Source organism: Solenopsis invicta, chromosome 5, assembly GCF_016802725.1.
Source record: "Solenopsis invicta isolate M01_SB chromosome 5, UNIL_Sinv_3.0, whole genome shotgun sequence".
Lineage (NCBI taxonomy): Eukaryota > Metazoa > Arthropoda > Insecta > Hymenoptera > Formicidae > Solenopsis > Solenopsis invicta.
Window position 1 is genome coordinate 2920356 of NC_052668.1, and position 15167 is coordinate 2935522.

At 34.6% G+C, this 15167-nt stretch overlaps 2 protein-coding genes across 2 annotated transcripts; one reads left to right on the plus strand and one right to left on the minus strand.

Annotated features, from left to right (window-relative positions):
- The first annotated feature begins 8908 nt into the window (after positions 1–8908).
- On the plus strand, positions 8909–12056 carry LOC105200580. The gene is made up of 5 exons (XM_039449684.1): positions 8909–9101; positions 9789–10067; positions 10292–10524; positions 10609–10793; positions 10976–12056. Exons 2-5 carry the CDS (start codon positions 9797–9799, stop codon positions 11739–11741), a joined length of 1455 nt encoding a protein of 484 aa, XP_039305618.1. The 5' UTR covers positions 8909–9101; positions 9789–9796; the 3' UTR covers positions 11742–12056.
- A 78-nt stretch (positions 12057–12134) lies between these two features.
- LOC120357855 lies at positions 12135–14519 on the minus strand. Its single transcript, XM_039449623.1, has 2 exons — positions 13477–14519; positions 12135–13322 (listed from the first exon to the last, which is right to left on the minus strand). The coding sequence occupies exons 1-2, from the start codon at positions 13874–13876 to the stop codon at positions 12178–12180; spliced, it is 1545 nt and encodes a 514-aa protein (XP_039305557.1). The 5' UTR covers positions 13877–14519; the 3' UTR covers positions 12135–12177.
- Positions 14520–15167: the final 648 nt, after the last annotated feature.

The following is a 15167-nucleotide window of genomic DNA, read 5'->3' on the forward strand; positions in this document are numbered from 1 at the left end:
GCTGTAAAAATAATAAAATCTGTTAAAAAAAATAAATTTTAAATGAGGCAGGAAAAGCTTCAGAGCCGTGCAGGGTGTTGTGCGCTAATACAAAATAAATACATATGTAAATAGAGTAAACGTTTCGATCGTTTAATAACAAGTCATCTTTAGTACATTGAATCTATAAAATCACCACCAATTAAATAGCAAATCATATCATAGACTTAACGCAACATAAATCAATGAATTAAGATTTTACCGGATATATCTGCGATATCAACTTACGCAAACGTTGAAACGGCTTAACAAAAGATGTCATAAAGCGTCTTATTTCGAGATGTATCCTCGAGGAACAAGCGAAGGGACATCGTTTTCGGAACATGAATTTAAGTAAGTCCGATAACAAAAAGGCAACAATATTCAATGTCAAATGTAAAAAATTAAATAAATAAATAAAGAAATACGGATAAAAATAAAATAATAAAATATAATATATAAAGAGCTGTACAAATCAAGATAATAAAATTGTAAAAAGGAAAAAAAACTAACATAAAGTTAAAATATATAAAAAATTATAAATAAAGAGTTGTACAAGTCAAATAATAAAATTGTAAAATGGAATAAATAACATGGAAGGAATAGTATAGATCTATAAAATCATACCTATGAGTTCCGAAAACTATATCCTAAAAGATGCTGGTACGTACATCACAGAGTGAAACGAGTAAAGTAAGTGAAACGTGTTGTGAAACGAGTAAAGTAAGAGAATTGTCGAACAGAATGATATAAGTAGGTAAAGGGGAGGAGGAGGGGGGGGAAGAAAAAATCGGACGTTAAGGAGGGGAAATACAATCGAGAATAGGAAGATACGCATCAGAAAACAGTTCGGTATCACTTTGTTTGTTGACTCCTTTTTGTTGTCTCTTTATGTGTAACATTTTAGATATCGATCTTTTTTTAAAGGATGGTTTTTTATCTAAAATTTCTACATTATCCCAATTGAAATCATGATTGTTCTCGATGCGATGTTTCGTAATAACGGAAGGAGAACTGGATTTTCTGATATCCGATTTATGTTTCGTGATTCTTGTTTTAAGTTAACGTTTTGTCTGTCCCACATAAGACGACTCACAATCTCTACAATTAATTTTGTGGACTACATCATTGCACGATAATCGGTCAATGTCTTTTCCCGTGGTTATAAATTTATTAAGTTTGAAGGGGATTGTAAACGCTACGTTGTAGTCATACTTATTAGGGAAGGACAAAAATTTGTCTGATACCGACTTGTTGGTTAAAAAACAATTATACTGAACAACCAACATATAGGAGTATATTAACAACCGATGGGATGTTGCCAAGAGCCTACGGTTTACCAAAGATACACAAGCAGGATTACCCACTTAGAATAATAAATACCGGCGTAAATACCGACTTTACCCTATAATATCTCATAATTTTTTTAAGAATATTTATTTTTAATTTATGTAAATTTTTAGAAAAAATATCATACATTTTTTCAGAGATTTTAAATTTTCTTTCAGAAATTATAGAATAAGAAATCTTAGAATATTCAAAATTTATGTATATAAATTCCTAGAAAAAAACGTTAACTTTTTCATATATTTTCGTATTTGTTCTCAAAAATGTCTTTTTTCTGTTAAAATAGAATCGAGCGAGTATTTATAGCCAATACATTTCTTTTAAAATTTTGAAGAATTTTTCCATTAGGAAACTCATGTAAAATTCTTCCAAATTCTAAAAAAATAAATAGAAATATGCTGGCGCTACCACGTATTTGTTCAATTGTATTTTAAAAGAAAAGATTTTTAGAACCAATATGAAGAGACAACGAAGAAGAATTTCAGAGAAATATAAAAAGATAAAGTTTACATTTTTTCTAAAATTTTTATATACATAAATTTTGAATAATATAGATACTTCGTAATAATAATTCTAATTTTTTATATTATAAAAAATACTTTGTAAAACAATAATAATTCTAATTTTTCATATTAATAAACAAATAAATTATAATAATATTTATTGATTTATTTATTTATAACACCCTGTATGTATAGTCAAATGTAAAATAATAGGAAAGCAGCATAAAGAGAAAGTAATTAAAACTGAAATATGGCTCTTAATGCAAAAACATAAGTATTGAAAAATTTTATATCATTCTTTTAATTATTTGCAGTACCCTTACAAAAATAATTCATTTTGTTTTTACATTTCATATGGACCATTTTTAACCAGTTTTATAATTTTTATGCCCATTTCTTGCACTCGTAGTCCATTACAAAAAAAGATGACAAGCATATACAAGTACGTTTACGAATATTTTTAAGTAGATTGTTCGTTTTCAGTACTCATTTTTTAGTTGATAAGTAATAATATGTTAATATGTTCCTTTTTTACTCACAAGAGGGAGCACCAAGTAAATTATCTGTTTTCAATATTATTTATACGTTCTTTTACTCACAAAAAAGAGGATAAAATAAAACATTTGCTGATTTCTCTTATCTTTAACTATATTTATACTAATTATATTAGATAATCCTCCACTAATTTATGAATAAATGGCACGACGCAATATTCACTTTTGCCGGTTTGGACATGAGTAGAAACGGATTTTAATTATTTTTATAGTTTATTTTTTTGCATAAAATATGAATGGTTTAAGAAAGAGTCATACATTTCCTAAGTAATTTTGTTTGTAGAATCAATTGGCGCAATCAGTTTTTCTCTACAGTCAATTTTTAATAATTTGTTTTTAACAAATAGTTGATTTCTGCAACGTGCTTTTTACGTCAGTAATGTTTTTTATACTCCGGTACTATTTCCACAAATGTTATTTTGGTAAAATTGCTGAAAAGGAGAGCAGCCTCTAACAACCTTGACTTTAACACATGTTATCAAGGAGAAGGTACGGAGTGACTTACAAAAGGTTTTAAATGCTCACTTCTTATTAAAAAATATTATTAAAGAGAAAGGAAGCTTTTCCTAATTATTTTAAAAAATATTCATTTTACAAAAAAAGTGTATCAAATATATATGAAGCTTATAAAAGCTCTAAAATAAGATTTTATACATATTTTACCTAACTCCAATACTTTAATGATAATAAGAAAGCCTTCTGTGATTGTAGCTGGTTCTTAATATCTATGTTTATTTGTGTGATTTTATATACTTCTTTGAATTCGACCAGAATGTGCGCCGAATTGTTTTTCCGGTCGTAACACAGCATGTCGAATAAGAATTAGTGTTGAGTGTGTCTTGCGTGTTTGTGCGAATGTGCATGACGGCCACGAAGCTTACGAACAGACTTTTTTTTTGTACGGCCCGACGGCCTACCGTTCGTCAGTCTCTTACCAGATGTCGTGTGCGAAACGTCTGTATCAAAAATAAAGCAGTTCTTTCATACAAACTTCATTTACTCAATCCTTCTTAATTCTCTCTTCCAAGGGGCTGGGACGCGACCGAACAAATAAATTCACTGTACCGTAACAGGTTATGGGCCCAGTTAACGACATTTTCGGTGCTTTCTAGTTGAGAGTCGGATTGAGCGGCGGGAGAAAGATAGAAAGCCACGAGGCAAGTGAGCGGTGCCGGCCATCTTGTGCTTCTTCGAGTGTCTGTTTTCGTGCTCGAGTTTCGCGAACAAGTGAGAGACGCGAACGACAAAAATGTCGAACGAGTTATCTATCAGACACGTGTCGAAGTTCGACTGCTCGAACTTTCTCTGTTGGAAGTTCCAGATCACACAGATACTACTCGCGTACGACGTATATGACTTAGTGACCGGTGCGAGAGCCATGCCGGCAAATGCCGAGACACCAGAGGCCAAGGCCTGGGTGAAAGATAATGCCAAGGCGATGGGAGTGATGTTGTCAGCGATGGAATATCCCCAGCTGGAGTGTCTTCTTACATGTGTCACTGCAAAGGAAATGTGGGGCAAACTGGCACGAATTCACGCGGACAAGTCAGCCTCGAACAGATTGATTCTGACGCAGCGATTTTATGAGTACGCATGAGCTCGACGGATTCCATAGTTTCGTACATGGCCAAGGTACAGAACATGGCGTCAACTGGTGGATCTCGGTGAGAACGTGTCTGACGTTACGATAATGGCGCGAGTATTGGCAGGCCTAACAGCAAAATATGCAGCATTCCAAACAGCATGGGATAGCATGGATCCCGCCAGGCAAACAATCGAGAATCTACAAGAAAGACTGCTGAGAGAGGAAAGCCGGTTGAATGTCGACACGGACGGAGCAACTGCATTGGCTACATTGAAGATCAGCAAGACGTCGGATAAAACGTCTGAAAGTAAGAACTCGAAGAAGAAGGACAAAAAGAAACCGCGTCAAGTGAAGGACGTAGAGTGTTATGTTTGCCAGGCAAAGGGACACTACGCGCGTGAGTGTCCAGAACGAAAGGAACGGGAGAAAAACAAAGTCAATCGCAGTGAGGACGATTCGAAAAATTGTGCGTTCGTTGCAACGTGCTCGGGTGGCATGCGGAACGGTAATGAACACAGTCGGTATGAGGGGCCATCTGGCGAGCAGAGGCAAAAGCTACTCGACGTCGGTAAAGAGGATGTCTGGTATATCAACAGCGGGTGTTCAAAGCACGTCATGTTCCGAAGGGACTGGTTTTCAGAGTTCCGTCCGAAAAAGGATGGCAGCACTATATTGTTGGGCGATAATGGAGAGTGCACCGTAGCTGGCGAAAGAACTGTGATCGTGGACAAGCTAGTTGACGGTGTGTGGTGCGAAGCGCGCATCGAACATGTGCTCTATGTGCCGAGAGTGAGGAAAAATCTGTTTTTGGTCGGTATGTGTACAGCACGTGGGTATCTAGTAACGTTCCGCAAAAACGACGCGTTAGTGATGCGAGGCAACAACGTCATTGCGACTGGTATTAAGCAGTCAAATGACATATTTAGACTGTTCTTTCGCGTAAAGATGCCGATACGAAGAAGTGAGGCAAATGTGTCAACGACGAGTCTCAAGGTCTGGCACGAGCGCCTCGGGCATCTGAACAAGCGTGCGTTAAATGAGCTAGTAAAAAAGGATATAGCTACCGGGATAAAAGTGACTGATAAAAGTGATTTCTTTTGCGACGCGTGCCAACTTGGAAAGTCGCACAGACTACCGTTTAAAAAGGCGGTGGAAAAAGTGAGCAGACAGCCAAGTGAATTCATCCACAGCGACGTGTGTGGACCGATGTCGGTGGAGTCAATAGGAGGCGCAAGATATTTTGTCTTGTACAAAGACGATGTCTCGGGATTCAGACAAGTGTTTTTCTTAAAGCACAAGTCGGACGTCTACGAGAGCTTCAAAGTTCGAGCGAGCATCTGCTAACAAGTTCGGACGAGTGATGAAGGTTCTGCGCACCGACAATGGCCTTGAATATTGCAACAAATCCATGAAGCAGTATATGCTGTCACGAGGAATCAAACATGAGACAACGGCTCCTTACACTCCCGAGCAAAACGGGAAGGCCGAGAGAGACAATAGAACGGTAGTGGAGTGTGCGCGTACAATGATGCAAGCCAAGGAAATCGAGAAGTAACTTTGGGCGGAAGCAGTAAACACTGCAGTTTAGTTACTAAATCGAGTTTCAGTAACTGGCGAGGACGACGGGAAAACATCGTATGAGATGTGGATGGGCAAAAAGCCCGATCTCAAGCACGTGCAAGTGTTTGGCGAGGAAGGCTTCGAGCACGTGCCAAAACAGTTTACGCAGAAGCTTGACCCCAGAGCCAAAAAGAAGCCGCGTAATCCTGGTGGGATACGAACAAGACTCAACAAATTATCGACTCTATCATCCGGATACAAGGAAAGTTACGGTTTCCAGGAATGTTGTCTTCCGGAGCTGCGCAACAACACTACCGATAGACGACAGCCAAGAAGATGACGAGGAGTGGACAGTGCCAACAGGAGAGGATGAAGGACCAGCGGAGAGGCAAGAAGAGGCACCACGAGTCGACGATGTGGAGGTCGCATCACTTGCTGATGCCGCAGAAGATGAATCACGAGTAGATAATGGAGCAGACCTGTAAAGCAACGAGCCACGTGTGCTGCGCAATAGAGAGCATATTCGCCCACCTGCAAGATATCAGCTGAACTTTGCTGAGCTGAACGCGCCCTCGAGCTACGCAGAAGCAGTGCGTGGACCTGATGCGTCTCTATGGATTGGTGCCATTGAAGAAGAGCTGAGGGCGCATGAGGCAAATGCTACGTGGCAACTAATACCTAGGGATCGAAACAAGAAGACAATTGATTCAAGATGGGTGTTCAAAATAATTCAAAGCGCAGATGGCAACGTGCTCAGGTTCAAAACAAGACTGCCAGAGGTTTTCAGCAGAAAGAAGGATTTCACAGAGACTTTCTCTCCTGTGGTTCGATACGATTCGCTCCGAGTGCTATTGGCCATAGTCACTTAAGAGGACCTCGAAATGGTCCAGTTCGATGTCTGTACTGCATTTCTTCACGGGGACCTCGGAAAAGAAATCCACATGGAAATACCAGAGGGTCTTCAGGTCCAGAGAGGTGCAACAGAGGTGGTGTGCCGGTTGAGAAAAGCGCTGTATGGGCTAAAACAAGCACCTCGGTGTTGGAACCGCAAATTCTGCGATTTCCTATCACAGTTCAAGTTCAAATCAACTGATGCGGACGAATGTATCTTTTTTAGTAACTATAAGAGGTCGTCAATATATCTTGCCTTATTTGTTGATGACGGACTGATAGCGTGTAAGTCACAAAAAGTGTTAGATTTAATTATTAATAAATTAGGGAAAACGTTCAACGTCACTCTCGGTGACTGTAGTAGTTTTGCCGGTTTGCAGCTGAGTCGCGACAGGGTGGGGAAAACAATGTTCCTGTTTCAGAGTACGTACACGCGGAAAATTCTCGATAGATTTCGCATGAGTGAGGCTAAAGCCGTATCCGTTCTATCAGATCCACATGCAGTGCTGCAACCAGTAGAGTCAAGCGAGGAGAGGTCGTGCAACGTACCGTATCGTGAGGCAGTCGGATCATTGATGTTCCTAGCTACCGTGTCGCGCCCGGACATCGCATTCGCAGTCAATACAGCTAGCAAATTTTTAAACAATCCAGATGAGAATCACTGGCGAGCAGTAAAGAAAATTTTTGCGTTTCTAGTCGGAACCAAAGATGTAGGCATAATGTACCGCAGCGGCGGAAGCAAACCAGAGTTGAGAAGTTACTCAGACGCTGATTTCGCGAGCGATCTAGAGACCAGGCGGTCTACTACAGATTATATATTTAGCCTCGCTAACGGCCCTGTAACTTGGGCTTCACAGTGACAGAAGTTAATTGTCTTAAATACAACTGAAGCGGAATATGTCGCCGCTTCAGCCGTAGCAAGAGAAGCCACTTGGCTCAGGAGGTTGATGAGCAATGTCGGGCATCAATGTGAAAAAGCAACTGTGCTGTTTGTGGACAATCAGAGTACGATACGTCTAGCCAAAAATCGCGAGTTCCACAAGAGAACTAAACACATTGATATTCGACATCACTATCTGCGTGAGACACTGGAGAAAAAAATTATCCAGGTCGAGTTCGTTCCCTCCGAGAGTCAACGAGCTGACATTCTCACGAAGGCTCTTCCGAAAGAGCGGTTCCTAAATCACAGCGCAAGTATAGGACTGACTGAGCGCTAGCAAACACTGAGACGGCGGAAGTGTTGAGTGTGTTTTGCGTGTTTGTGCGAATGTGCATGACGGCCACGAAGCTTACAGACCTTTTTTTTGTACGGCCCGGCGGCCTACCGTTCGTCAGTCTATGGCACGCCGTTTTACTTTTTAATGGCATCAATAATATTCTACACAATATAAAAGTTTCCAAAAATAATTGTCCTAAGAAAAATAGCGATTCTTATTAATGATTTTAAATTATGTCGAACATAATAAAAATTGGACGAATTAAAATTACGTCGGGACATAAAAATAATTCCGAATTTTTATTATGTTCCGACATCATAATAATTCATCCAATTAAAATTATATCGGAACATAATAAAAATTGTACGGCAAGCCGTTTTACTTTTTAATAGCATAATAAATATTCCATTCAATATAAAAGATTAAAAAATAATAGTCTTAAGAAAAATCACAATGAATTAAAATTATGTCAAGACATCATAAAAATTCGGAATTATTTTTACGTGTCGATATCATTTTAATTCAACCAATTTTTATGATGTTTCGACATAATTTTAATTCATTGAATTAAAATTCGATATACATAATAAAAATTGCATGGCACACGTTTTATTTTTCAATAGCATAAATAATAATTCTACATAATATAAAAGTTTCAAAAAATAATGTCTTGAGAAAAATAGCTATTCGTACTAATGAATTAAATTTATGTCAAACATAATAAAAATTCAATAAATTAAAATTATGTCAAGACATAATAAAAATTCGGAATTATTTTTATGTCCTGACATAATTTTAATTTCACGAATTAAAATTATGTCTGGACATCATAAAAATTAGATGAATTAAAATTATGTCGAGACATCATAAAAATTGTATGAATCAAAATAATGTCGACATCATAAAATTGAATGAATTAAAATTATGTCTCGACATAATAAAAATTGTATGAATTAAAATTATGTCGAGACATCATAAAAATTGTATGAATTAAAATTATGTCGACACATTATAAAAATTAGAATTATTTTTACGTATCGACATAATTTTAATTCATACAATTTTTATGTCTCGACAAAATTTTAATTCATTCAATTTTTATGATGTCTGAATTTTTATGATGTCTGAATTTTTATGATGTCTGAATTTTTATGATGTCTGAATTTTTATGATGTCTGAATTTTTATGATGTCTGAATTTTTATGATGTCTCATTTTTATGATGTCGCAACATAATTTTAATTCCGGAGCTGGTGATTTTCATCCCACAATATTGGCAGCACTGGGTAGGTAGCGCCAACAGTTCTTAAGTACCTTACACTTACAGTGCGTATGTACATACGTGTGACTGCCGGCGCGTATTTGCGTAACCTCGAAATCTCGAAAACAACACTCTTGGAAGCTTGGAAAATAAAATCGAAAATAAGGTATGTGGAGATCACAGACGTGACTACTTTAGCGATTTTAGTGAATCAACGTTTTGCGACATTTATACCGCATACATACATACATACATACATACATACATACATACATACATACATACATACATACATACGTACATGCATACGTACATGCATACGTACATGCATACGTACATGCATACGTACATGCATACGTACATGCATACGTACATACATACGTACATACATACGTACATACATACATACATACATACATACATACATACATACATACATACATACATACATACATACATACATACATACATACATACATACATACATACATACATACATACATACATACATACATACATACATACATACATACATACATACACGTGGTTTTCCTGCTGTATTTGCATAAACTCGCAAAGTTTTGTTTGGAAAATAAAGTAACATTCAGTAAGTTTATTGTTTATTATTACATGTAACAGTAAAGAATTTAATTATTCGTAAGACGTCAAATAAATTCGAAAATGAATGACGGACAGCTAAAAAAATTTATAATTATTATTAATATTATTATTAATAAGTGTAGTAATTTTATTTATAGAAATACAATAGATTAAAATATTATTAAATATTATTTCTTTCTCTATTATTATTATTATTATGAATTATAGTAATCAAAAATTTATATTTACTTAGTTACTACTATGGAAGAGAGAGATCCAGTAGAAGTCCATGTAGCAAGGACTCTCAGAAGAATTCGACAAATTATAGCTGATGTTGTCAGATCATATGAATATTCGAAGAGTATAGAGTACAGTTCACTTTATATGGCTAAGAGAAATTTAAGGAGAATATCTACTGAAATATCAGTAAATACTTATAACGAACTATTGGAAGCTATAGAGGCTTTATTTTTAATTCGATGTGAAGGGCATCAGCAACGAGGTTATATTGCACCCAGAATAAATTCAAACAGTCAGTATTTTATTATTATTGTCACAGTTTAATTCTAATAGAAAAAAATATGTATTATGTTTATTTAATTATATTATTTAATTATAATTTATTAAATTTTATTAAATATGAATTTTACACACACGCAGGCACGCACGCACGCGCGCACGCGCCCACACACACACACACACATATATTATATTATATATATATATGTATATATAATTATTGAATTTTTTAAACAGGAAAAGGTCGTCCTGCTGTTGAGTTGAATGAAGGACAATTAACTTTATTGTACAATGAAGGATATACCGCTGTTAATATGGCAAATCACTTAGGTTGCTCAAAAAGTACCATTTACAAAAAGTTACGTGAATTAAATATGCCCATGCGTGCGCGCTTTTCACAAATATCAGATGATGAATTAAAAATAACTGTTGCACAAATTCATCAAGAGCATCCCAGAGCTGGACATATAGTAATCTCTCTTTCTCTCTCTAAAAATTTTCAACATATTCTTACTAATATACTTAGAAATTGTAATAATAAAAATAAATTGCAGATGATGCAATCGTATTTAAAGGCAGCAGGAGTTTTTGTGCCCAGACATCGAACAAGAGAAACTTTGAACGCCATAGATCCAATTGGTGCTGCGAGTAGATGGAGCCAAGCGATAAGGAGAAGAAGTTACAAAGTAGCAACTCCAAATTCATTATGGCATATAGACGCACATTTGAAACTGTCAAGGTACACTTTTTTTTCGTTTAATACGTTCTTTTCTATTACTTTATTATGCAAACTATTTCCTTTCTTTCTTATCTTTTTCACACAATTATTTATATTTAAACAATTTCGTACACTTTTACACGATTGTTTATAATTATATATAGATAATTATAGATATAATTAACTTATATTCAAATTTATAGATGGGGTTTTGTGATTCATGGGTGTATTGATGGTTATTCGAGAATGATAATATATTTAGAATGCGAAACATCTATTCAAGCAGATCCTGTCGTCAATTTCTTTGTGAATGCAGTAAATAGTTATGGTCTTCCTTCACGAGTACGGTCAGATCACGGATACGAAAATCTGCTTGTGGCCGTTTTAATGAACACAATTCGCGGCATGCATAGAGGAAGCCACATAACTGGCAAGTCGGTTCATAACCAAAGAATTGAACGATTATGGGTCGATGTCTTTAAAGAAGTATGTGATTCTATTTATACTGAATTGTATTCTTTAGAAGATCAAGGCTTATTAGATATTGAAAACAACACGCACAAATTTTGTGTACAATATATTTATAAAAATGTAATTAATAAAAAGCTGTCATCATTCCAATCTGGATGGAATGTGCATGGTATAAGAACGGAAAATAATAAGTCTCCACGGCAACTGTGGTTGAATGGAATATTGGAAAATTACGATATGACTTCTACAGCAGTGCGTGATATTTTCGATACCGATAATATGACGTTATATGAAAAACTTTCGGATTCCTTACAAGCTTTAGGAGTCGATCTTTCCGTTTCTGTTGTAAATAGCAACACGAGTATTCCTTTTTCGTCTTTTACCGCGACATTACAAATAAGTGAAGAACAAAAATTGCAGCTGGAGAATATTATTAGTTTGGAAGAAAAATGTAATAAAGAAAAATATATGCTATGTGTAAATTTATTAAGTTCTTAATACACTAATTAATATTATTTTATTAATATTAAGTTAATTAATAGTAACACTTTAAGTAATTATACACTTTACTATAATATATTATCACGGTAAAGTACGATGAGAGGTTAAATAAGTAATAATTTTTTTTTCTTACTTCGAAAATAAATTTATTTTTTTATATAAAATTATTCATTAATAATTAAGTACGTCTACTCTAATAAGTCTTGGTGATTTAACAAAAACTACATATTTAATCTGCTATTACAATAGGAACACTTGTTTGAACCATTGTAAACCTATTTACTTTTTAATATTGTAATGAAATAAAACTCACTGAACAAAAATCAAAATAGACTTTTTTGCATCTCAAAATTATGTGTGTATAATTTTTTACACTTTAGAATTATGCATGTATATGTATGAAGTAATTAATATTATAATGAAGTAATTAATATTATATTGTAGTATTCGAAATCTCTCTCACATATGCACACACATGCGCGTGCATATGTTTGTATACCGAAGAAGTCATGCAGTACGATACTCCATGACTTCCTCGGAATAAACACATATTCAAGTCATTCTTCAAGTCATCGTAATTTGCATATGTTTTTGGTAACGTTATCGTATTAGTACATGTACTAAACATGGGTCTTTGACTTAATCCCACTGTGTCATTGAATTTTATATCAATATGCATTGGCATAAGGAAAGACCCAGTAATTAAGAATATTAAACCTTTCAATTTATCTTTGTCAAGACAGTGAATGTACATGGTAAAATAATGTAATATATCATTTTCTTCATTTGTTAGATGACAATCAGTTACCAAGCAATTAACGATTTTTGTAGCAGTAGGGGTCTGCATATCCAAGAGAACGTCAAAGTCGCAATGATTCCAGAAATCAGCATATTTTGCTGGTGATACACCTTCCCGAATTTTTAAAATCCGTTTTTTAGATTTCTCTATAAAAATTTCTGTGGCTATAATTCTTAATTGTTCTGACAATGTCTCGGAACTTGGTCTCGCAAAAAATCGGTTTGTTTGAAAAAAGTCCTGAACGGTCTCATTTTCCTTCTCAGTTAAAGACATAAAATTTTTCAAAGCTTTTTTTAAAATCTTTCGTAAGTACGGATTTACGTAACGTAACAGTTCTTGTAATAAAATGTCAGGATTAACATCTTTCTCAGGCTTTGAAATTAACATCAGTGTGATTCTTGATAATTTTGCCGGTAAATTATTTGTTAACAGTAACATATGTTGCAAGATTCGTCCAATTATGACAAATTTGTCTATTTCATTTAGTTTGCTTAGCTCCAAGTATGGAACTAAACAGTCTTCGCCTCGAAAAAATATACTCTCACATTTAATAAAAAAAATATTAAACAATTCCTTGGTAAGACCGCCTCCATCAAGACCTAGCTCTCCAAGAAAAGTAACTTGCAAATTTTTGTTAACTATTTCTTCATCCATGTATAGATTCATTAAATCATGAAAACAGTGACTCCTTAATATCTCGATTCTGATTGCTTCAGCATCTTCTGGAAGGGACGGGAATACTATACATTTCTCCACATTAACAGTTTCCTCTTTGGTACCTTAAATTAATGATTTATTATTGTTTTTTAAAATCAAATAGTCAAACACAAAATAAATATTGATAATTTTTTTTAATAGTTTTTATCTCTATTTTCTTTGTGAAGAACCTACATTACTTATATTATTAAAAGATATATAATTTTCTTTACATACTTAATTGACCATCTTCCTCTTCCTCTTCCTCTTCCTCTTCATCAAAATTATAGTTCTCCATGGTTCGACATTGTATTGTTGTTGATCTTGACGGACGTGTAATTGTTGAGCGTTGTGATGCAGTTGAAAAGTTATTCAACGAAATTTGCCCTGGTTCCAAATAATCAGGATCATTATCTTCCTGACGTATATGAATTGAGGATTGTACAGGATTACTTGTTGATGCTTGAGAAGAACAATCGTGTTCTACAAGAGGTAGATCATTTGGAAAATCATTCAGAGGCAATATGACAATTTTGCTTTGTATTAATTTATTTTCCAAATCTGATCCATCTCGGATATCTTTTAAGAGAGTGATTTGCTTTGACCTTTCTATTTTTCCCAATTGAAAGCCACACATTCTTAACAAATGTTGAATATGAGGTTGAAAAAATGAAATGATATCTGCCTTTATTTCGTCGAATGAAGAACTTCTTGCTATTTCGAGTGGCTCTTCGGATAAATCTGTATAGATAAAAAATTTCTTAACACAATAATTACCTCTTATAAATCAAATATAATTCAATAAATAAACCATACCTAATCCTCTCTGTTTTAAATATTTTAATTCTGCATTAGTTGGAAAAAAATCGGCATGTGCTAATTTCATCAAAACTAATTTCCTCTTGAAAGTTGTTTTTCTCTTTCTGCCTCTCCGTGGACTAGGTGTAAGATTCCTTCTAAAATTTCTTCGGGTAGCCTGCACCAAGGACGAAAAGTCCTGTTCCTCTTGCGTTGATTTATTAGCTGCATTAGCTGCTATCGTCAGCAAACGATTAGCAATTTCCCTTTCGTTGGACATTTTAACCTAAATTTTCCACAAAGCTTAAGTTAAAAGTGTAAATACGCGTAAGGCCGGTTCTACATTGGTCGTATCGTAGCACCTTAGCATCGAAATTGATGTGGCTGTGACTAGTAAATTTCGATGCTACGATGTTACGCTTCTGATTGGTTGGAAAATATCGGTCCATGAGACCGCCCCCATAAAGTGTGTACAGTGAGGTGCAACGATTCGCAGGGTCATAGTAGGTAGCTTGAGTTACCGACGCTGAGTCGGTAATGATAACGCACGCGCGCGCTCGGAACATGAAAAATTTTATAGATCAAATGTTTTTATTATTTATGTTTATTACTTTATTAGTCTACATATTTGTGTATAACTATATATAATTATGTATGAAATATTTTTACTGGAAGTGAGAAAGATAAAGAAATAAATTAATATGTCTCAGATACTTTGTTTTCAATTTTAAATATAAATTTATTTAGTTTAATGTAATTATGTTTTTGTTTCTATTGCGTATAAACAATAATATATTCATATAATTACATACGCAAAATTATTAACGCCAAAATGCAGAATAATCTCCGTTACGTTATGTTTATACCATTTGTAGATCTATCCGTATAAATTTGATTCAGTATTATGTTATTATTTTTGCACAGACAGAGATATACATAACAACAAAGATAAACGTGTATGAGAAGGTAGGAAAGGTAAGGAAATAATTTTTTAAAATTAAAAATATATTGGTTCTTTAATATTTTCTTTTTTTTTTTTATTAAATATTGCATTCTTGACAAATGTTCCACCGTTAAATAATTTGGTGGTTCTGAAAAGAATTTTTAGGTGAATAGACATTTAGCGATTG